This window comes from Prorops nasuta, unplaced genomic scaffold (assembly GCF_024137725.1).
Source record: "Prorops nasuta isolate Cenicafe-Biocafe unplaced genomic scaffold, Cenicafe_Pnas_1.2 PNAS00003, whole genome shotgun sequence".
In the NCBI taxonomy this organism is placed as follows: Eukaryota; Metazoa; Arthropoda; class Insecta; order Hymenoptera; family Bethylidae; genus Prorops; species Prorops nasuta.
Window position 1 is genome coordinate 6,102,364 of NW_027116800.1, and position 22,809 is coordinate 6,125,172.

At 39.7% G+C, this 22,809-nt stretch overlaps 4 protein-coding genes across 7 annotated transcripts in view; 3 read left to right on the forward strand and 1 right to left on the reverse strand.

Annotated features, from left to right (window-relative positions):
- The window catches only part of pnt (pointed), a 63,594-nt gene extending 48,925 nt beyond the window's left edge, over nucleotides 1–14,669 (forward strand). For 2 of the 4 annotated variants that reach the window (XM_066725024.1, XM_066725027.1), the window contains 6 exons: nucleotides 88–306; nucleotides 11,948–12,160; nucleotides 12,529–12,891; nucleotides 12,969–13,268; nucleotides 13,420–13,720; nucleotides 13,817–14,669. In XM_066725024.1, the coding sequence (XP_066581121.1) occupies nucleotides 88–306; nucleotides 11,948–12,160; nucleotides 12,529–12,891; nucleotides 12,969–13,268; nucleotides 13,420–13,720; nucleotides 13,817–13,880 (1,460 nt within the window). In that variant the 3' untranslated portion in view covers nucleotides 13,881–14,669. The remainder of the gene's footprint in view (nucleotides 1–87; nucleotides 307–11,947; nucleotides 12,161–12,528; nucleotides 12,892–12,968; nucleotides 13,269–13,419; nucleotides 13,721–13,816) is intronic. The other 2 variants (XM_066725025.1, XM_066725026.1) reach the window with 2 other exon arrangements.
- A 1,193-nt stretch (nucleotides 14,670–15,862) lies between these two features.
- On the forward strand, nucleotides 15,863–19,152 carry LOC136784420 (uncharacterized). Its single transcript, XM_066745053.1, is given in 8 exon segments — nucleotides 15,863–15,913; nucleotides 15,978–16,309; nucleotides 16,387–16,447; nucleotides 17,438–17,681; nucleotides 17,755–17,855; nucleotides 17,932–18,056; nucleotides 18,059–18,468; nucleotides 18,548–19,152. Coding segments are annotated over 8 exon segments (1,599 nt in total). The 3' UTR covers nucleotides 18,823–19,152.
- Nucleotides 16,323–18,076, forward strand: LOC136772205 (uncharacterized). Its single transcript, XM_066725030.1, has one exon. It carries the CDS (start codon nucleotides 16,565–16,567, stop codon nucleotides 17,435–17,437), a length of 873 nt encoding a protein of 290 aa, XP_066581127.1. The 5' UTR covers nucleotides 16,323–16,564; the 3' UTR covers nucleotides 17,438–18,076.
- Nucleotides 18,915–22,546, reverse strand: LOC136772204 (endoribonuclease CG2145-like). Its single transcript, XM_066725029.1, has 6 exons — nucleotides 22,409–22,546; nucleotides 21,102–21,227; nucleotides 20,890–21,030; nucleotides 19,919–20,810; nucleotides 19,400–19,829; nucleotides 18,915–19,324 (listed from the first exon to the last, which is right to left on the reverse strand). Exons 1-6 carry the CDS (start codon nucleotides 22,458–22,460, stop codon nucleotides 19,091–19,093), a joined length of 1,875 nt encoding a protein of 624 aa, XP_066581126.1. The 5' UTR covers nucleotides 22,461–22,546; the 3' UTR covers nucleotides 18,915–19,090.
- Between the last annotated feature and the right edge of the window lie 263 nt (nucleotides 22,547–22,809).

The following is a 22,809-nucleotide window of genomic DNA, read 5'->3' on the forward strand; positions in this document are numbered from 1 at the left end:
GTCAGAGAAACGAAAGCAGATGGCAGAAGAAAAGGAAAGAAACGAAAGGAGGTTTGAGGAGAAATTTTCTTGCTTTTTCAAATGCAGATATCAGCAAGGACAAGTCAGCAGCGAGCGTGGTGCCAAGCAGTTTGTACGAGAGCGTATGCGTGCCAGATTTAGGTGATTTTATGGGCTACCAAGGTCCACCGGGGCAGAGGAGTCCAGCCACCTCCATCGTACCGAATCCTCCGGTGGGACCACCAACCGGAAACCAATCGGCAGCTACCGTCCCACACCTTCCGGTCTCGTGTACCAATACCGAAGGTAAGTCGTCTTCGTCGCGCGACTCTCCGCTTCTGTTCTGTCGTCCAGAGTGACGGAGACAAAAAATTCTTGATAAATGCGTTCGAGCCAAGAGTTCGTCCATTCATGCTGGAGAACAGCAGTCAGGAGGAGGAGGGGGGGGGGGGGGGGAGGGGAGAATGTATAATCTCGGGGGCACAATGAGACAAGCGACTCTTAAGAAAGTGACGGGAGCCGCACGGAGAGCCAGATTCGAAAGCCCCGCCGTGCGTGTTTATCGAAGCAGGTGTGTATATCGCTGGATTAGAAAAATTCTGGTCGGACAAGGCGGAAAACGAATGGCGAGTGCAGTAGGTATATATATATGTGTGTATATACGTATGTACAAAGTGGAGGAGCGCTCGCGATCCCAAAGGAAAGCGTTGCGATTCGCGACTCGCGACACCCAGCAGTTTCCCATTCTTACGTCAGATCTCTGATAATATCTCGCCAATTGTGTCACACCACGCTCATTATCGTCCGCCAGCCATACCTATCGAATTATCTTGGAAAACCTGCTATTTTACTTATTTAACTTTATAATGCTTCGAATTTTATTACTCCTTCACCGCGGCCTTTTATCACTTCGCAGGAAAATCTGTAGTGCTCCAACAATGAGATTGACATTTCTCCTTGGTGTGTATCTCTGTACTACATGCATATTATATATATATATATATAGTATATTATCCCGTATAATCAAGTTTTTCCCAAGCCTCGCAATCAGTCTTCATTCACACACGGAGTCATCAATGGAAGGTCGCGCGATTTCACTTATTCCTTAGAAATCGAGTCATTAAAGGTACACTCGCACCAAACGATTCCTTCCCCATACGCAATAACCTTAGCCGTGATTCGTTCAACGTCTTTTCGCAAAAACTTTTTCGTCAAGCCTCGTCGATTCCCACGCGTGAAAACTCGTCGTTCTCCATACCTTTGCATTCGGCCAGTGAGATTTTCTCTATATGTATATTTAGATTAAAGAGATATATCGTTAATGACTGCGAATTGCGCATTATTGTTGTGGAAACTCCGTGCAATTCAAGTGTTTGGATCTATAGCGAATCACTGTGGATCAAATGATAAATTCGTGTAGTGTTTTGGAACGCTCTTATATTGAGATAAGCTACAAGAATATGCAATAAAAAATCGGGGATTCCATTTAAAAAACTCGAAGGTGATTTTAATCATTTCTATACGCAGTCTCTTCTTATATGTTTTTGTGCGATTTACAGCCTCCCACAGGCAAAAATAATGCACTTTTTGAACATTTCATAATGTATTCAGAGTAGATACTTCAAAAGACACCCGATATAAGGTTCAAACACGTGTAACGCCACAAGACTAGAACGTAAAATTTAATTTGGCTACGTAACTACAAAATATATGTATTTTGCACGAAGCATCTTTCGAATGCAAACGGAAAAACTAGAAAAAGGTCCTATGAAAAGTTAACACCTCTGGTACAGTTAACGAGGTGAAATATTCTTAGTTCCATAGTTCTATGCTCCGGGGCGTTGGGGCGTGTCAAGTGCCTCACCCTAGATGAACGAGATTATTGCTAATGACTGCGAATTGCGCATTATTCTTGTTGAAACTCGGTGCAATTGAGGTGCGTTTTGGATAAAAATAAATATAAGAATAAGAGTGAAGAGGAATGGAATGGAATGGAAAATATTGTAACGCGTGGCTTTGAAGTAAGAATTATAGGAGTGGCGTGGAGGAGGGGGGGGGGGGGGTTGCACTGACCGTGGATGAACGAGGGGAAAGTCCTGTTTGCACGCTCCGTTGCCAGCAACGTTCGCGAGGAGGACTCTCGGTTCTCCTTCACCTTCTTCGGTCTCGTATATTAACATATATATATATATATATATATAATAATACCAGTAGCGACAAAATTCTACAGCGAAGCCTAGGCAATAATCTCTTCGGTAATACCTCTCACGTATAATGGAGAAACCTCAGCACGATGTCCATCCACCCTTTCATATATGGACTTGACGAAATACAATATAGAAATAATTCGACGGAGGCTCTCATTAGGAATTAGGTAGCGCGCGTGTCATTGAATGTTTTCAGGGTCGAGGGGTAGAGGGGGGGGGGGGGGTGCTGATCAAAATGCCTCGTGTCAGCGATTGGTCGAGCAGTGTCGCCTTTTTTGGCCAGCGTCGACTCGACGTTTTGCACGCGTGCCAGTCGAATCGCGTCGCGACGCCAACTAGCCACGCGCGCGCATTTCGCTAATTTTCCTATAAATATGTTATTGCAGCCTCGTCGCATTGATCCGCGGAGAGAAATATTTCCACTCGTGTGTATACACCATTGCAGTGGACCGTGAATATCGGTGAATTTTTCCGGTGGCACGAACGAAGGGTCGAGTGAGCGGAAAAAGGGATGGGGTGGGCGCAGGTTGTATTCATCCGGCCGGTTCATTCATAGCTCGGCGGAGAGGGAGGGGGGAGGGGGTACGTGCAGCAAACTACAAAGCCTGGACTGCTCATTCAGCACTCACCGCACGATGCTTTACGTGTCTTCGATTCTGCTTACGTATACTCTCTTCCTCTCCCCTCTTCTTTCCTCCTTAGTTGCGTGAAAGTAGCAGCAAATGGTAAACGTAAACAATAACAAAGGTGAATAATTGACTGGAATATATCAGATTTTGTTGGGAAAATGAGAGGAAAAGACAAAATGGCGTTAGTGTAGAACGCGGTCTCTCTTACTCTTTGCGCTTATGGTTGCTCGAAAGTCAGAGTGAAAAGTAACATGTTTAATGACTACATTGCAATTTAAAGTTTTATTTGGAAAAGAAGCGTAACGAGGATTTCTGTGGGACGCAAAGTCAGTCTCGCTGCTTGCCTTAGAAGTGAACAACCACGAAGCTAAATAATTAAATGAAAAATTGAATGTTTCGTGGAAAAAGAAAGAATTGAAGAGTAGCTGAAGAGAGTGAAAGTAAAAAGGGGGTTCGTATAGGAGTTTGGGGGATGGACGGGCAAAGAGCGTGCGAGGACTATCGAGGAGAGAGATAAAGGGATGAGGGGGGAGGGGAGGGGGAAGCTCGCGTTACAACCGGAAGTCGAGGGTCGGTAAAGGAGGAGCCCGATATTCCAGGAGCTCCTAGATAGTTTTATAATGTCCTCCGGTGCTCCTCCCTTAATGCTCCTTTAATACACTACGCTAAAAAGGGGGAGAGAGACGAGATTTCCAGCCCTCCTCCTCCTTTTTCTTCCTCTCTTTCTTTCCTTTTTTTCATTCTTCCTTGCTTCTACCCGAAGAACAGATGCCTTCAAGAACGTTGCACAACTAGTTTTATGCATCTTGCATTCTCTCACCTTTCAAACGTTCCTCCCCATTCTTATTTCTTTTCTAACGCGCGTACATGCGCTACCGCTAACTACAAATTTGTACGGTTTTATTGGATTACTCAGTCCATTATTATAATACAATTTAAGAGAATAATAATAGTAGCTTTGTGTATGCACGTATATAACGCTCCATTATATTGTACGTAGGAGAGTCTTTCTTTTCTCTTCATGCACGATTTTTCGTCATGAAATAATTGAGCGATGATGGTACTAGTTATCATTATACCGTAAACATTGTTTCCCCTAAAGAATGACCAATGAAGGAACATCGTCCGGCTATTCTTTCCTCGTTAGAGCAACGAGGCAAAAGCACTTGAAAAATTCGTAGACGTTTGTTATATGGACAATTAAGATTCGTACTACGGTTGTGTCCTCGTATACCCATGAGCAACGTCATTGGACGAACTTATGGTGTTTCAAGGATCGGGAGAGTCCAATCGATGCGAATGTTGAATGAAAATGTTGCTGCAATGCTGCAGAGATATACCATATAATGGTGTTTGTCGAGTTTCATTGCATGGAAGGACTTGGAGGGCCTATTTTCGAAAGAGCGTGCGAGAGGGAGAGAGACCGGATGCGAGGGAGGGGCTGGGGTAAGAGCTCAATGTTCGGTAGCTCTCTCGCACGTGATGCAGGGGGGGACCGGAAGTTACGTCCCCCCTCGTCTCGTGCCTCGTCTACTGTGTATGTACAAGACAGTAGTCGGTATAGGCTCTATATATATATATATATATATAGTAAACTATATAGATGCTGTCCCGTACAACGAAGCACCGAACAATAGGGACACGAGTTGGATGCGCCTTCTTCGCCACTTTCCACCCCCTTTCAACCCTCCATTCATCCCTCCATCGCATCGTTTCTTCTCGAAACTCGATCTCACGATTTTCCATCTCTGCTTTTCCAGTTTCTCTTATAAATCTGCAGAGACAGCTTCTGAAAGATCTCTGAAGAGAGCTGCGGCGAGGCCATGGGGAAAGGGTTGCACCAAGTTAGCCCAGTTACGGATCTATTTACGTCCGGCCAAAAGCCATAGTTGGCTAAAAACGTCCCAGGCCCAATGCCAAGTGACGTGGCTGAAAAATAAATAACCTATAAGCTAGAGTGATGCGTGTGTATACAATCTCGCTTTATCATAACCCGTCAGAATTTTCAGTCCGAGGGATCCAATTGGATTAGAGGAATCGTGGAGGTTAAGCAAAAGGATTGGGACAAAGTCCGCTGGTGTGTACGTACTTACATCGAGTATTTTTAGACGCGTCTCGAGAGTCGAACGGATGGGGGACACGCGTGCGTGTGTGTTTCTCTTGGACTTGGCTCGAACAGATGCTTCGAGCTTTCTTTCCATTCGTAGGATATGCAGCTACCTCTCTCGGATATTCGGCTAATTAATGGCCCAGTTCCGTTTATGTAAGTCGGCCTTGCGCGGGTTCCGCCGCCACTGACCGGATATGACATCTGTTGCTCGACTTTTGTCACGACTTTTCCTTCCTTCCCTCCAAAGCTCTTCCCCATCATCAAACGTGCTTTTATTCGCGCAAGCATCCAAACACTCCTTCATTGTGACTCTCCGAGAAAACAGCGATATGTAAACAACGCTCTTCTCTCTGCTTTCCACTTAAAAATTTCTGCTTCTTTCCACTGGGAATATTCGTGCAACATTGCACGACTGTCGAGATTGTTTTCCCATGTTTCGAAAGACTTTTGAAAAGCAACGCGCTACTACCCCAAAGTATATATATAGCATATATATATATATATATATACTGCCTCCTTCGCATTGTGATTCCGTCAAATGACAAAGTACATTCCAGCGCTAAACTATTATTATCCGTGGCAGTAACGAAGCGTTCTATTAGCATATTTATACTTTTTGTTCTCTCGCATCGACCAGCGCGAACTTTTCCATTGGAGGAAAATCCAGTGTGAACAAGTTGAGTGTTTTTGGGAGAAAATAGTTGCTCGAGAGAGCGAGCGGTGGTAAGTGCAAGTATCAACCGGCAGTCGCGTCGGTGGCAGCAGGTGGTTGAAGCGTTGAGGGGGCGTTGGTGCAGTCCCCACCTTGACAGCTCCTTTCCCCACTCTTGCCAAACCGTGACACCCCCACTCTACCCCCTCTCGCGTCTAGCGTTACCAATCTGCTGGGGCTCGAGTCTCCCTGACCCTCTCTTCAATCGTACCAAGAGAGAAAGGGAGACTCGCAAATCGGACAGGAAGAACAGAGAAAAAGAATCTTTGAGAGAACACACGTAGCCATATGAGAGAGACAGAGAGCGAAGGAGAGGGGATGGTTGAAAATTGGTAGGGTGGGGGAAAGCAACGAGAGAGGCGAGCGGAAACGTTGTAGAGCCTAGTCACAGTGTGACACGCGCTCTCGAGTGAAGTGGAGACTGCGCGCTTTCCAGCTTTCCCCTATTCGTCAACTTCTTTCCACCTTCAAATCCGTTCAATCCGAAACCTCTCCTCGCGATTTGCGAGTTGCGACGTCCCTGTACCGTGTGCTGTTCAGCTAGATGCAATGGATTATAATTGAGTGATCAGTGCTAAACACAATCGGATATACTTACTTCGTCCCTTGTGAGCTTCGACAAATGTTTACATCCGACTGGATCCGTAAATAATTGCCAAGGGATTACGAAGAATTTAGGCATTCCACAGTGGTTTTTCCAGTGACGATAGAGTGAGAGGGGAGTAGAAAGAAGCACCTGTTGATGGTGTGCCGTTTATACGCATAGACGGCGCCGCTCTCGGGCCGGCTGGCGTGACCAAACCTCTCTCGCCGTTTCTTTTTCGTTGGCTCTTCCGCGCGCCTAGACGAAGCTGGCTGCTCAGGAGATGGATATCTCGGTCAAAGATAGCGATGACATCTTCCGGAAGACATATCGACTTGTTGTTTACGTGGGTGAAAATTAATCCGTGGCTGGCCAGATCGCAGTGAAGATAGTCGAATGATCGATCGACAGCGGCAACGTCTCGTATTTTGGTAGTTTTGAGCTTTGCGAGGGTTAAGAGGCTGCTATCGGATTGATATTTGGCAAAGGAAGCGTCACGGCGGGCGTGGTGAGCGTCGAGACGTCGGGGTCTTCTTCGAGGGCTCCCGGGCTGAACGTCGGCTCGTACGCGAGCTCCGTCGCTACTGATTTCAACGGTAGCTCCTCTTCGGAGATGGTGCTGCACATGCTGGACACGCTGATGACAGGCCACGAGAGCTTCTACGCCGATTACCCCTCGTATCACGAGGCGGAGACGCTCACCCACCCTCACCCCCATCATCAACATCCGCAGCAGCACGCGATCGCGAGGGCCACCGTTATGCCCCCCGTCACGCTTGACGCGACCACCCACACGCCAGGTATTATAAACTACCACGCATCGCTTTTTCCGACTGTTCTTTCCATCATTCTTCCTTTAATAAACCCTCTTTTTCAAACTATATCTCCTTCTGTTTACAACTTCGATGGTTGTCCGGTGCTCTTACGCGGAACCTACGAGGAGTATGCGAGGATATCGATCTTCTAGGAATTCGCTCGAGTCAATTGATTTATTATTTCCACGAAATTAATATGGTATTCGACTCTCTGTTTATTTTCGTACAAACGCTTTAGTATATGGTATTGTTATTAAGGGCGTTTCAAAGATGTAGTAGGTTCGATTTTCTTGTCAATTAGGTTGGATAATCTATCACTTTGAGATTGATTTGGCACTATACTATCGTTTTGTTGTTTGTTTGGGAGGGTACTTGATATGACAGTGAAGACATTGAGAATGTTTTAGGAGTACTCAAAGTTTTGTTTGTTTTTAATGCGCATAACTTTATATGTATTCATTTCTTCGAAATGAATTAGGTATTAGGCCCCCTTTTACAAAGATTTCTATAGTTTTTCTTGTTTTCATTTAGGGGTTTATTGGTACTGATATTATTATTATTGTTATTGTTTTACTACTGTGCACACGCCAGGAAAGTACACTGATATGTTTTCAGCAATCCTATTTTTATTTTTTTGTTCGAAAGTAATTCGGTATACAACTAAATCTGTCACGGAAAATCAATAGAATTGCATTGTTTAGCTCATTCGTTGGTAGCACGTGTAACATTACTTTGCAAAATAAAGGTATACACTATACCAATCTTTTTATACCACTGCTATCTTAACATTTATTATTTTCGTCAAGATTAATCCAGCAAACACTTATCATTTTCTGAAAATCATTCTATAACTATATACCATTTTATTCATAATTGTGATAACGCTAGTATTGTTACTCAGCAAACATCAGGGATATACTACAAAAATTAGATTTCATACCTATCCTTTATCTTAATTAATTTCTTCAAGATTAATTCACCAAACAGATACTGCTTAAAAAAGCAATATAATTACTCGGTATCACCCTTTCAAAGTGGTTATTTTTTCATTGGAATCGGTTTTTTGTTAAATTTAGCTATGAAATTATTGAATTTTGTATGAAAAATCGGCAGTCTAAGTGACGGTCGACACTTTAACTAAGTTGGTCTTGAGAAGATCAATTCATAATTTAGATGGCATAGAGATTTTTTAAGAAGCATACGCAAGGTATGCACCACGACCAATCTGATTTTGTACCTTTCCTATCGTAATATTTTTTACGAAGGATAAAAGTCTTCAACCGCATGTGGTCATTAACTATATTGATTATAACTACTAAAAAAAAAGAGAGTATTAAATCTCTATCGTTTTTACAATATTTACATACTTACACTACTTAATTAATTATTTCGATGCTACTGAAGTATTTTACCGAGTATAAGCTAGGTATTAGCTACGACTAATTTGTTTTTATATACCTTTACAATCTTTATTATTTTTCTCAATATTAGGATTTGTTTTTACTCACTCTCGAGACACTGTTTTAAAAATTCGATGTAGTTGTACTATTTCATAAGTACTTCCTATAGTACAAAAATTATATTACTTATAATACGTCAGGTATTCATACGAAAATTCTGTTTTTATACATTCTTAATTTTAATATTTTTCTCAAGCTCAAACTCTCGTATTGTTTTCTGAAAATCAGTACAGTTGCATCGTTTAATTTACAATTTTAGTTGTATACGAGCTACACTATATGCAATGCGTCAAGTATACAACACTAAAAATCTATTTTCGTAACTTCTCAAGTTTAATATTTACGTCAAACGTAAACACCTATTGTTTTCAAAAAATCAATATAGTAACACCGTTTAATTAATGATTTCGATAGTTCAAGTTCCACTATTGAGCACACATTAGGAATACTCTATGAAAAACCTGTTTATATTTTTGCAATTTTAACTATTCTGTCCAAACTTAAACTCATATTTTTGCAAAATATCAATATAGCTATACCATTTAATTCACGATTCCGATAATACACAATTATTTTTACCTACTATATGACAATCGTGCAACAAGAAACTCTCTTTTCATTATTTTTTAATTTTAAATATTTTCCTCAATCTTAAACGCTTATTGTTTTAAAAAAAAATTATTGCAGTGAAAGCATTCAATTCATAATTTCGATAATCCAGGTTTTACTACATAACAAACGTCAAGTGTATACCGCTATATGCTTTTATACCCTTATCTTAATTACTCTCGTCAAGTTTAATTCATTGATCACCTATCATTCTCAGAAAACCAATATAGCTATACCATTTCATTCATAATTTTGAGATTATTACCGAGACTCCCAGCCAATTTCTCGCCCAAGCGTCTCTTTTCTGGCCCGATTATATTATTAATACGGTAAGCAGGTTTCCTATGGCTTGTGTGAGTGTACGTGTACGTGGGGAGTGTGGGAGAGTTCGCAGGTCACCTGTCTGCCTGCTCGAACAATACGCGATTTCGTAGCGGGTGAGGACGACTTTTTTACGAGCCAATCTGGAAAACTCCAAGGGGTTCTATCATGACTTTTAATTAAACAGTTTGTTAGAGACATTCGACAGAGATAGATAGATGAATAAATAATTAAAGAAAGAGAGAGAAACAGAAATTTTGTTCCATCTTCACTTCTTTTGTCATACACTTCAATCTCTTTTTCTAATTTCATCATAAAACTTTAAATTTTATATTTAATTATACATGTGTGTTTTTAAATATTGTTTACTTTGTTACTTACCGTTGCCACCTTCAAATACTTGGGCAATCAAATATAAAAATAGAGAAATATCGTCCTGTGCTAATCCCTTTTCTCTTACTATTCAACTCCATTTCTTCTTTTTACACAACAAATTAAATTTTCTATTAAATTATATAATTATTTTAAATATATTTTTTACGTTTATTTACTGCTGCCACTTTCACGTAACGAGGTATAGAAGAGGGAGGAGGGAGGGAGAGAGAGAGAGAGAGAGAAAGAGAGAACGGTAGGGTGAACAGCGGACACGCGCCAAATCGAATGAGACGCGCCAGACGGCTGCACAGCTGCTTCTTGAGTCTTTTAAGGCCACCGAGCTGAACCGAGCTCTTCAAAATTAAAACCTGTCCGCGATGCGCTCCCTTCCCTTGGCGCAACCGGAAGTCACAATCAACCTTATAGTACAGCAAGCAACCAAATCAGAGAATAGGAAAACACGAATGATTAAATAGGAGCGAGAGCGCAATTTTCTTTGGCACTCTAAGCGAACGTTGCTTTATCCGGCGGCTGCTGGCCGACTTGAGACTCACCACTGCCCTCAGCACCTGTTCTCCAGCTGATGCCACCACGCTTCTTACATTTTATCTCTCTTTCTTTCTTAACTCTCTCTCCCTAATTTTTTCCCCTCCCTCCTCCCCCCTTTCTGCTTTTCACTCTTCTTCCATCAAATATCTCCAATTAATTTCTAATGCAGTATTTTGGTGCCTTTTATCAGGACCCCCCCCCCTTTCTCCCCGTTCAATACCTCTCTTTCCTTTTAAGGGAGAAAATATAATTCCAAAATAGCTGAAAGGGCGTGAGCAAAGCATGTAGCCTACACTCCCACGCTCATCGTCCATGAAATAGGGTACGAGGTGCATTTATATATATATATATATATACACGCACACACTGTGTTGCGCTTGCAAGACCAGCCCCGTTCGCTCTCCTCTGCAGGTGTACCATTTTTTTCTTTTTTTTTCTTCATTTAACCCTCACCAAATTGCCTTGTACAATCATTCTCGTCTTCCCTACCGATAGATTCTGATAAAGAAAACATTAAGCAAAGTTTTCATCGACCTACCAATTGACGAATCGAAACTTGACCTTTCTAATAGCTGAACGCAACTTTTTTTTTTCCCCCACAAAGTTTACATGTAATTAAGGTTATCGGCTAGATCTTGCGCGCCCTTTTGCATAAATAGTGAAATTATCGCGCACCTGTCCAGTGCAGAGCGAGCGAACACCGTTCCCACAGCTTTCTGCTCTGCTAACGAAAGAAACCCCAGCTGGCCACAAAAGTTTCGCTCTATACGCTATACGCTTCTGTTTTTGTGATATATATGCTATACAGGGTGTTTCGTTCGATTATGCCAACTGGGTATATTCAAATAGAGGGAATAATTTAAAGAAGAAAATCCTTATAAAGTTTTTTTATTTAACCATTAAATAAAAAGTTATGACGAATTAAAAATTTTGTAATTTCAGACTTCCTATTGGTGGAACGAGTGATAAACTCCTGTCATTGGCTAGGTGCCGCTAGGGTCGTCTAGAGACTAATAGAGTACTTCTCTCTCGAAGCAAGAAATCTCTATTCTTAAATAACTTTTTACTTAAGCTTCAAATAGAAAAATGACATAAGAGTTTTTTTCTTAGAAGCGTTCGCTCTATATGAAAGTATAGTTTGGGCAAAACTCGACAGGACACCCTGTATAGAGAATTTATGTGTATACGTATAACAACGGATGGATAACATGGCTTCGTTTAATTAACCCATGGGCTTTGTACTCGTTGGCCAGGTGTGGCCGATTCTTTCGCATCCAATTTCACGGTGATCGCTGTTTATCGGTAGCACAGAGGGAGCTCGGCTGCTTTCGGATCGAGCGCAGCCTCCGCAATGGAAGCCCAACGAGAGCCAAGTTGGTGGATCAGTCGGAGAAAAGAATGCGAAGCAGAGAGAGGCGGAGTTGGCTCGGGCCAATCGTCGAGATGCGCGCCGCCCACGTCGCGAATGCGCCTCCCCGCAGAATCCCAAGATTCGGCCAGAACGCAAACTCGAACCTTCCGCCACCCCCGTTCAACCCACGCTAATTTGTCACTAATGACTTTCTTCTCTTTTACAGGTGGCTATAATCATTTGCGCAGTCCAGTGTGCCAGGACGAGAGCCAGAGGGACGAAACGTCACCACCACCGCACGGCCATAACACTCAACCTCAGAACTCTCATTCCACCACTCCCAGTAGTAACAACAACAATAACAACAACAATAATAATAATAATAACGCGAACAACGCGTATCTACACCTACGAAACTTGAATCAGCTCAAAACCGAATGTGAGTATTGTGTCTGGTTCCCCAAGCACACATTATTACATCTCCTTAACAAGCGCGTAATGAAGCTGCTTATCTTGTCGCGTTAATTGGAATAATTGCATCGTGCAAGATAGTAATGGTACCGGGCGATAACAGCTAAGCGAGAGCCGATACACGCCGATGTTATTTCGCGCAAAGTACCATTAAAATGTATAATTGCACTCGGCGAATTATAATTAAAACGTTTATCACTGCAGTCCAAGGGTGGTGCCGAGCTAAAAACGTTAATGGGGCCCTCGCTCTCTCGGTTTAAAGTGCAAATTTTCTGCTCGATTATCCAGCAAAAAGTCCTTCCTTTCAATATGAATAATCGTTAAATTTTATTTTAGCAAGCTACAGTAACCATCACATATCGGAGCACTTGCAAGGAGGAGGAGGTGGAGGATTGAATAGCGGCGGTGAGCTGGGTGGTGGAGGTGGTAGTGGAGGCGGGGGTGGTGGGAACGGCGGCGGCGGTGCTACTGGTGCTGGAAACGAGAGTGATCTCAGGGTGAACGCGGCGCCAACGGAATCCTATATGACTCCGGCTAATTATTCCGGTTACGACGAAACCTCGGAGTACCACAGCCTACCACAGGAACACCAGCCCTCGCATCCCTACAACCTAGATGGCTCGCCGGAATTTTACAGCGCCAGTGGAATTCACTTAGAGCCAAAATACCAACCAACGCCCTTTAAAAATTATCCTAGAGGTAAGCAGATTTCGTTGAGATGCATGAATGATTTGATAAATGGGATGTGAAATTAAATGTTTTTAAATGGCTGCCAGGTCGTTACCACGAAGGATACAGTGAAGGCGGTGGATACGGGCAATACGATGCAACGCCATTCCAGACGGTTCCTGGAAGCGGTGGTACAGCCGGAGCAGGAGCGGTCAGTGGAGAGCAATGGGGTGTTGGACCGATCGGGGAGCATCTGTCACACCCTGCCTTCATAGCCGGCCTTGGATCCAGGGATTCCTCGAATCCTCATCATCCAGCGTATATCGGCAACAATCCAGACCAGAAGCCTCTGCTGCAGGGAGCCATGCTCCCCGGCAACACGGGTAAATGGAATTCTTTGAATCTTTGTAAGTCGATAGTGTCCAAGAAAGATTATTTCTCTGATCTCCTTCCTCTTCGTTTTCTTCTTCTTCTCTTATATACTCTGGTCAACCTTTATCACATCTCGACTCGGCATCAACGCATGGATACTTTAATCATTCATCTTTTATCTTACAGGCGGTGGAAATCCGTACTTCACCGGCTCCGGTCCTATCCAGCTTTGGCAGTTTTTGCTGGAGTTACTGACGGATAAAGCGTGCCAAGGTTTTATCTCGTGGACAGGGGACGGTTGGGAATTCAAATTGACCGATCCCGATGAGGTTGCCCGTCGTTGGGGCATCCGCAAAAATAAACCAAAAATGAACTACGAAAAGCTCAGCCGTGGATTGCGCTATTACTACGATAAGAATATCATTCATAAAACGGCTGGGAAACGATACGTGTATCGTTTTGTATGCGACTTACAAAGTCTACTTGGGTAAGCAGAACAACACTTGTTAGTACTGTTTTTCGTGGACAAATGACAAGCGTTAATAATTAAAATGTAGATCATAATTGTTCCTCTCGTCATCAGGTATACTCCGGAGGAGCTTCACGCAATGGTAGACTTGAAACCCGAGAAGAAGGAAGAAGACTGAGTTTTTGTTAATGAAAGTGCTCTGGGACTGTGTCGCTGATGAACGAATATAAATAACGAGAAAACTCTCGGCATTGTGCAACAGGGGGTAAAATACAACAGCTGCAACAAAAAAAGAAAGGAAACGTCGATCGGGATGTGTTCGACGATAATACGAAGGAAAGCATCCTTTATGTCTTCTTTGTTCGAATTAAAGAAAAAAGTAATCGGTCGTATGTACCAAAGACAGGGTCTGCATACCATTGGTGCCTAAAGCTAATAACTAAAATTGTGAATTTTTCTCTAATAAGTGATTGATTTGCCACGCCAGATTTTAGATGATGTTTATAGGAGTAACTCGATTTATACATATTATATATATTATACATATATATATATAAATCTATATGATATATATTTTTAATGTTACATGATTTCTAAGCACTAAGGCATCGTTCCTGGACGACGCGTCTAAATTATTTATGTCCCATTTCTTCTTTTCTTTTTTAACATGTGTGTTATATCTCGTTAAAATGACACGATATGTGATTGTTATGACTAGAATTTTAATACAATAAAATTACGATAATGTATAACGGCGAGCTTCAATTTGAGTTTCATGCTTTCTACGTGTAGACTAGACTAAGCTAGATTTATCATTTCCTTGTATTTTATAAAGCTCGCGAAAAAAACTGTAAACATTAATTTTGTATTACTTCCAATACTTATTAGAAATCTTAAATTCAGCATATTCAGTCTGGAGCTGAGATTGTGATAACGTCCTTTCCTGGACGATGAAAATTTACGATTAGCTCAATTTCACCGTATTCAGTATGAGGTTGAGATTGCGCCAAATGTCAGTTTATGGACCATGAAATTGACAGTTGAAAAGAGTATGCTGTTAATTTTTGTCTTAGATTAGAAAATACCAGTGAATGTTGGACGTACAAGAACGTTATAAGGAAAGGTACGAAAGCTGCACGCCAAGAGTTATTTTTTCCTTCTCTTTTCTAAAAAAAGGGCAATGTGCAACACTTGCTAGATAGTATACAAGAAACGTATCATTGCTTCAAGTTTTAAACATTCGGGTATATCACCTGCTTTTTATTAGTATACAAGCATAAATGAAACTATTAAAAAATGTATAAATATTGTGTGAAGTGTTCAGATTATGAAAAAAAAAGAACCGAATGCTGTTCCTTTTACAAAATTATGTAATAATTAATTACATGGATAAGAGATAATTTTTACAATTTTTTACATTCGCCCTGCTCCTCATATGTTTGACTTTTATATTGTATCGAGCTATTTGCGGATTATTATTGGCGCAATTAACAGTGTACTAATTTCGTACGATATATAAACTGATATAAAAAATAAATGATGAATGGCATGGTAAGATTAGGGAGCGAATAATAGTTTGCAAAATATGTAGCATATCTATGAAGTTTGTATATGTAAATTATTGTTTCAGTTAAAATCATTTATTGTCACAATCATTAGACTTACATAATTTATATTCGATATTCTTAGGTAATTAATTGAGAATACAAGAAATCGTTATGTAAATTTTACGACATTTTGGACATAGGCGATTGAAATATCGTGGATATTGTTTTACTCTGTTCTACAAATGAGCGAAAAGTATAAATGAAACAAATTTTTAGTAGTTGCAATAAAATAAAGAGATTTTTATAAATACACCGATAAACGTAGCTTCCTTTCATTATTAATTACTCCCATGACAGGTATACTATCCTTTCACTTTATGTAAGTCAGTTTAATACTAGAACGAAAATTCATTTTTATTCGAGCATTTCCGTCGACGCTCGGCAATTTTCGTAGCGCCAATCACGCATCAACTTTTAAATATGCCTGCAGTTTGATTTTAGGTTATTTCACTTTCACCAATTCGAATTTTTTGAATACAGCTCGAATTCACTATTCAGTAAAGTTCGAGCATTTGCTCAAGTCCGTTCTATTGTTTAAAGAAAGTATTAAGTTATGGCCGTCAACGTAAATCAACTTACATTTTCAAAATGTGTGATGGAGCTCGTGAGTAATATCTTAATATTACCGTTTGCACGTATTAATGTATTTTTTGAGAAATTAATCTTAGGTTCTAAATTCCTTGAATGCTCGAGCAACGTCAATTGCTATACGTTTACATATCGGTAGACGAAAGATACAGGTGATAGATAACGGTATAGGGATTTTCGAGGATAAATTAAGGGATATTGGAGAAGATTACAAAAGGAATGAAAATAATTACCCAAAATCTAAAGAATCGTTACTGAAGATTCGAGAGGCTTCCTCTTTGCTTATAATTACTTCCAGATATAAAGATTCGACCAAAACTTTATCCAAGGTATTAAAATGGAATAATTTATCCATGCAGTGGATTAAATCTGAATTACTTCATAGATTTTTCGTCAAGCCAACTCTGACACTGTAATAGCAGAAACAGAATTTCGACCATCGTTCGGTACAACAGTGACCATTCTTAACTTTAACGAAATTGTCTCTAGTAAAGTAGAAATCTTCGCAATTTGTTTTTTTATCACCAGTATGGCAGCTATAAATTTAAATGTATTTTTTTATGTTTTCTTTTAATGTTTAAATATTTACCAGACATTTAAATAAAAAATATGTAAATTGTGTTAGGTATCGTTTTCAGTAAGAGACGACGAAAATGAAAGGGTTATTATGAGAATCGCCAAGCCACACACATCTTTCAAAGTACTGGAGATTTTATTTGGAAAACCCGTCTCGCCAGAACTCATATGGAAAATAAATAACGAGATAAATTATGATTGTTGGTTTCACGGTTACATTGGAATAACTCGTTCGACTAGAAAACAATGTCAAAGCATTTTTTTAAATAATAGATCCGTCCAATGTCCAATAATTCTCCATTGGACCAACAGATTTCTGACTGAAACTTTTTTATCATTGAACACTATCTATCAGGTGAAGAATCTTAACGACCACTCCATCTTCATTTTACTCTACATATTTTGTCCAGCGAGTGAGTACGTCATTCTGAAGGACGATGTTTATTTTTTAAACATTCACAATCTTATACAAGCCATACGGAAAAGCATCGACGATGCTTTCTTCAAAAAACTCCTTCTGATGCAAAAACAGTTTCGTCAACCGGTTCAACCGAAGGACCCCTCTTTTGTCATGAATAGAGTTCTGATGATGAGAAGAATTCTTTTAACAATGCATAAGCCTATTTTTAATTTGAAGTCGGTAAATTTTCGAGCGGTCATTGCCAGAAGAACTAATATTGCAGCTATTCGAAATAGCAAGATCAACATCGACAGAATAAAACGATTCAAAATTAAATTAGTGCAAACTGCCTTTAGAATTGCGTACAAAGTAAGAATCAACAAATTATTCAATGAACATCAGCACAGTAAAAATTTCAAACAGCAATTTCATCAAAATAATATAGTAACTTATGATTTTTTAGATGAGAATAGTATACAAAACCATTTTCAGGTATGTCGACAATATTGTAGTATTTTTTTTACAACATCACAAAAAATTGATTATGAAAAATTAACCTCTTAGAAAAATCATGTAACGGAGGACGATTTTAGTTTTACTTTGACCAGTTGGTCCAACTGGTCCTACCACACAGAGAATCATTGTAAAAACAATAATATAAATTATGAGAATAATGCTAGTAATTTTAATTTTCTACCAAAAAATATTTATCATCTTTTAAAAAATAAACACATAAAATTAACTACAAATATTTGGCTTCGTGAATCCAACGAAAGTTTAATACCAAATCAATTAAAATATAGAGAAGGTAAATATAAAAATAGTCTAATATATATTTTTCTTTGTATCTACACGTATTAATTTTTGTAATTGTAAAGCAGAAGATATATTAAGACACCAAGAGATTGACGTACGTCCCTGTAAATACAAAACCAATTATTTTGAATTCACGCTTAAAAAAGAAGATTTGAAATTTTTAAAAGTAAGTATTTTTTCTTTAGGAGAAAATTTTTGTAAAATTATTATATTTATTAAAATTAATTTGCTCTCTATCGTAGGTACTGAAGCAAATTAACAACGAAATAATAGTAGGTATTATTTCCGTCAACAATAGGAATATATTGATATTTATTGATCAACACGCAGTTCACGAAAGAATCAGATACGAGCATTTATTGGATAGTAAATAATTCTTTATATCCTCGAGCGGCATTCTTTTTTTTTGAAACAACAAATTTACACCTTTATTTTATCAACAGAGTACAAGACGATCGAAAACGATAAATTTCTCTCCACAAAACTGAAATATCCGATTTCCATAGAGCTTTCACCAGACTTGTGTAAAGTCGTTTCTTCAAAGGAAGTATTATTAAAAAAATTTGGTATAATATTGTATGGAAAAGATAAAAACTCGTTAATAGTCCGAGAAGTACCCAAGTGTCTGGTAAAAAATTCGTATACTTTTGATAATGGAAAATTATCGACCACCATAAGAAATGTTCTTATCGAAATTGTAGAAAATTTTTCAAATATCGATTATGTAAAAAGTTTGCCTTTCACGATGCAGAATGCTGTAGCTTCCGAGGCCTGTCGCGGTAATTTAAACACAATTTCTCTCACCTATAATTAATCTGATTCTTAACAGTGACTCAACAAAATATCCAACATTTATAGGAGCAATAAAATTTGGAGATGCTTTATCGTTGGATCAATGTGACAATTTGATAAGATTATTATCAAAAACCAAAAATCCAACACAATGTGCCCATGGAAGGCCATCAATAGTCCCAATGATGGACCTTTCTGAGCTGCACAGAAAGAAACAAGGATTCAAGGTAAATTTTTTTAATTCCACAGTTTTTCTCATTTTTTTCTGTAGAAATCGCTCCCACTCAAGGCTTCCTTATCAACTGGATCTACTTAATCTGTACTTAAATTATAATAATTGAAACATAAAAATATCGGGGTTTTCTCACAGCTTACAATCGCTATTGAAAACAAATCTCAACAATGTTCTTAAAACTATCATTGATATGCGCCATTCTGATCTGGAGAATGCCATAAGCATTATTCCTTGTTTATTAAACTGCACGAACTATATGGTCTAAGTAAAAATTAGCAATTAGAAATGTTGTCATGGATACTTATTGGATGCTAGACCTATTTAAGCTTAGTGTTTAAAAGCTGAATTTCATAAATAAAGGGACAACACAAAGTTTATATGTCAGGATAACCGGATATGATGATATCCTTGCCAAAGTAATTGACTCTGTTAGCAACGATTATAAATTCTGTTCCTCCAAGCGAGACTGTGCAAGGGCTGCTCGGTTGAGTGAAGAAGCACAGGGTGTAAAGAGCCATTTCTAATTCTGGAGAGGTTCCTACAAAGATTGTAGTGACTGGCTGAACGATTCCATTGACTTTGGACCGAAGCTTGATTATGGATCCCTTCTGTAAAATTTTGAACATGAAGATACGATTAATTATTTCAAATATTCTCGTGAGTCTACGTCATTCTCAACTCACGTCTCCAAGTGTGGCTTGTTTGATGTATCCAAGATAATCAATCTTCTTGTCGACCTCTTGTCTGGCGTAGTAAATCCAATTGTGTAATCCAATAATCTCAGAATCAAACTGCTCTGCTAAATAAACAGTCTCAAAGCCGGAACTGGAAGCATCTCCATCCATACGCTTAAACTGAGAGAACCAGATTCTCTTCAACGTATCCTTAAATTCATATTCGTCGTCTGGAATGTATCCTTTATTGGACAGATACTTCATAGCCCCTTTCATCACTTCTGTCTCCAGGAATTTATCTAGAAGCTCGCTCTCTTCTCTACGCTCTTCAGAGCTCACTTCTTCCTTCTTCCTCACATCCATTTCATAATTATCGTGCAATGCCACAACTGCCTTGATAGTTGGAATTTCATAAGCCTCAGGTTTCACTGTGAGTAATCTGAAAAAGGAGAAAAAATATAAGTGTTCAATAACAATTGAAATAAAAGTATCTCAATGGAATAAATTATTAATAATTTCGTTACTAACGACTCAGGTGCATCGTCAGAGGTGCTATCGTCTTTCTTCTGCCCTTGGAGATTTACTGTAATGTGTTTAAAAGCATTGTTGGTGTCCTTGGCATAAAGCTCCTCGGTGAGTCTTTTTAAATCATTGTCGACGTAACCCAAAGGATTAGGATTGTTTTGTTGATTTGTGGAGCTCTGGGTCTCTCTCTTGGCATTATCAGGAGAGTAATTGTTTGGTGCTGCAGAAGGATTCTGGTTCTGCAGGGGTATAACTGTGGAAGGTTCTGAATTTGCAACAGGAGCAGCAGGAGCAGCAGCAGCTGGTTGTCCAGCTTCAGGAGCTGATCCATTGTTGTAGTAGTATGTGTTATGTATTTCTGTATGAGTAGTACCGCCACCAACTGGTGCACCTCCACCACCACCTGAACTTGTTCCGTGATGGCCATAGATGCCACCAGGCAAAATTCGACTGACTGCTGCATTTACTCCAGCACTGACACCAGCATAGACAAAAGCTTCCTTAGCCAGTTGCCCAATGCCAGGTCTACTGGACTGAATAGGTTGCAAAACTACTGTCTGTTGAGGAGTTTGCCCATAGGATGGGATGTGGGAGCCTCCATAAGGATTGTGATAAGTCTGGCCATACGATTGCGACCCTGGACTGTAATGCTGCCCATAAGGCTGTTGTCCATAAGGCTGTTGTCCATAAGACTGGTGTCCATAAGGTTGCTGTCCATAGGACGTATGAGAATTATACGACGGATTATACGTCTGGCTACCATGTGGCACATGGGATCCCACTGAAGGATTGTAACCTTGGCCTGCAGATGGATTATATCCTTGGCCCACTGATGGATTGTAACCCTGATTCTGGGTGTGGTAAGGATTATTTGCTGGTTGACGAGGATATCCTCCTAACAAATTTATCAAATTTTATACATTCTAATTTTTATCTATTACTTAATAACAAACATGTATTTAACAGGTATGTACCTGATGGATTGTAACCAGATTGTACATTGGTTGCACTAGTTCTGCTAATCGTTGACTCAGCAGGAGCTGATGGCTTTCCTGAGTTGGTGTTCGTCGGTTTCTTTTCCGGCACGTTCCAACCTACCTTGCCCGGCTCGGATCCTGCAGAAAACGTCAACAATTCCTTATGTAACTTGTGGAGGAAAATTAATGAATGTTAATCAAAGCTTTACCTCCGCTTCCATAACCGGAACCTCCTCGTGGACGCGAAGTGGTCCTTACATTGGTACCTCTATTGGATCCTCCGTATCCTCGGCGACTACTGCCACTGCTGCTGCTCTTACGAGCTTCCACATCAGCTATAAAAAGCATTTATAATTTTGAAAAATACGTTATAGCTTGGATTCGACGGATCATCAAATCACTTATGATGATTCACATAAATAGTAGTTTTTATGCCGAATCATACATTATTTTGATTGCTGGTTTAGTAAAAGTATCGTGAGATTGCAATGAACACGACCTATTAAACAGGATATAACAAAATGGATCATAAAGAAAATTACTCTTCCATGTTATACTTATCAGCATCAATGTGGACACGTCTATCGCATTATTCACTTGACGGAGATCTGCCATAATTTAAATAATCTGTACCCTTGCTCCATTGTCTTATAAAAAGCCACAAATATTCTTGAACGTTCATCGACCGACTTCTATACTCTGGATATGGAGAATGGGAACTCGTTAATTTTGATTGGAAAATTACACAGTATTTATATTTGCTTCATTTATTAATCGATATGCCCGAGACGCGGAACAATATGTTTGCTCTTCGCTGAACGTTTATAGATGTAAAGTTCAAGGAATTAGCTCATTGGTAGACGAGCACGTTCCAAATGCATATGTGACATAATATATATATACAGCAAAGTTCGGGGAATTTTACAAGCTTTGTTATTGTTTCGTCCACTCAAACACAGCTCACCACTTAATTGGATTCAACCTACGCCTAAAGCGATTAACACTTTCCAGAAAAGGAAGTTAGTAAAGCTGTTTTTCTATTCAAAAAATATAAAAGTGGGACGATTTCTTCAAGTTTAACGAACCGTGCGTAGTAAAATCTGACCTTTTTATCTTCCTTATTTCCAAAGATACTCGTACTTATTTAAGAAACAATTTACAAACCTGTTCACATTGAGCTCACTTTAAATTGCAAAAGGAGATGAAACGCGTGATCTTGAAAATAAATTATGCTGTTCCTTCAAGAATTATCGGTCGAGAATAAAAACAAATTAACGTTTCTTTAAAGTTTCCATCGAGCAATTATTGGCTTGTCTTATCTATGTTTTTGGATTTGTAAAACTATTGCATCAAGAGTGATTTCGACATATTGCTACATGGTAAAAAAGGTTTTAAGCGCTTTAGCAATTAGTTTGCACTGAATTCAGCATAAAATATAGTTGAAATTTTGTTCAGATATGATAGCACTTTTAAAAAATAACGCGTGGCTTAAAGTTACATAAATGTTTCTTCTCACCGAAAGCAAGTAGAACGACGATCGCGAAAATCAGGATCGCCCTGACTTTCATGTTGGATACCTTGGACGTCAGGCTCTCTATCAATTGAAACAATACACAGGCTTGTGTGAAATATATATATAACTCGTAAAACTTGTTGACAGCTTAACAGTCGTTCTCCCACTGGCGTTGGACCGTTTCCGTTCCGCCTATAAGTTAACGACTATACGAGCGCGAAGTAAACTATACACAGCTTATAAAACGCAAGTGACTCACTAGGCTTTCTCCCGAAGTTGATACTCGGATTCACAGCGGTGGGGATTTGCTGGAACAATCGGTCCCTGTTATTTTCTGACTTGCTAGCGGTTGGCCTGGCATTGAACACTCGCACGAGGACACTCGTGATTTTCACGCAATGATT

Excerpts from the sequence above, each read along its gene's own strand:
- LOC136772204 (XM_066725029.1), bottom strand. The coding sequence starts at position 22,460 with ATGAAAGTCAGGGCGATCCTGATTTTCGCGATCGTCGTTCTACTTGCT. Across the intron at positions 21,228-22,408 it reads CGTCGTTCTACTTGCTTTCG|CTGATGTGGAAGCTCGTAAG; the intron begins GTGAGAAGAAAC and ends TGCTTTTTATAG. Across the intron at positions 19,830-19,918 it reads TCTGACGATGCACCTGAGTC|ATTACTCACAGTGAAACCTG; the intron begins GTTAGTAACGAA and ends CTCCTTTTTCAG.
- LOC136772205 (XM_066725030.1), top strand. The coding sequence starts at position 16,565 with ATGAGAATCGCCAAGCCACACACATCTTTCAAAGTACTGGAGATTTTA.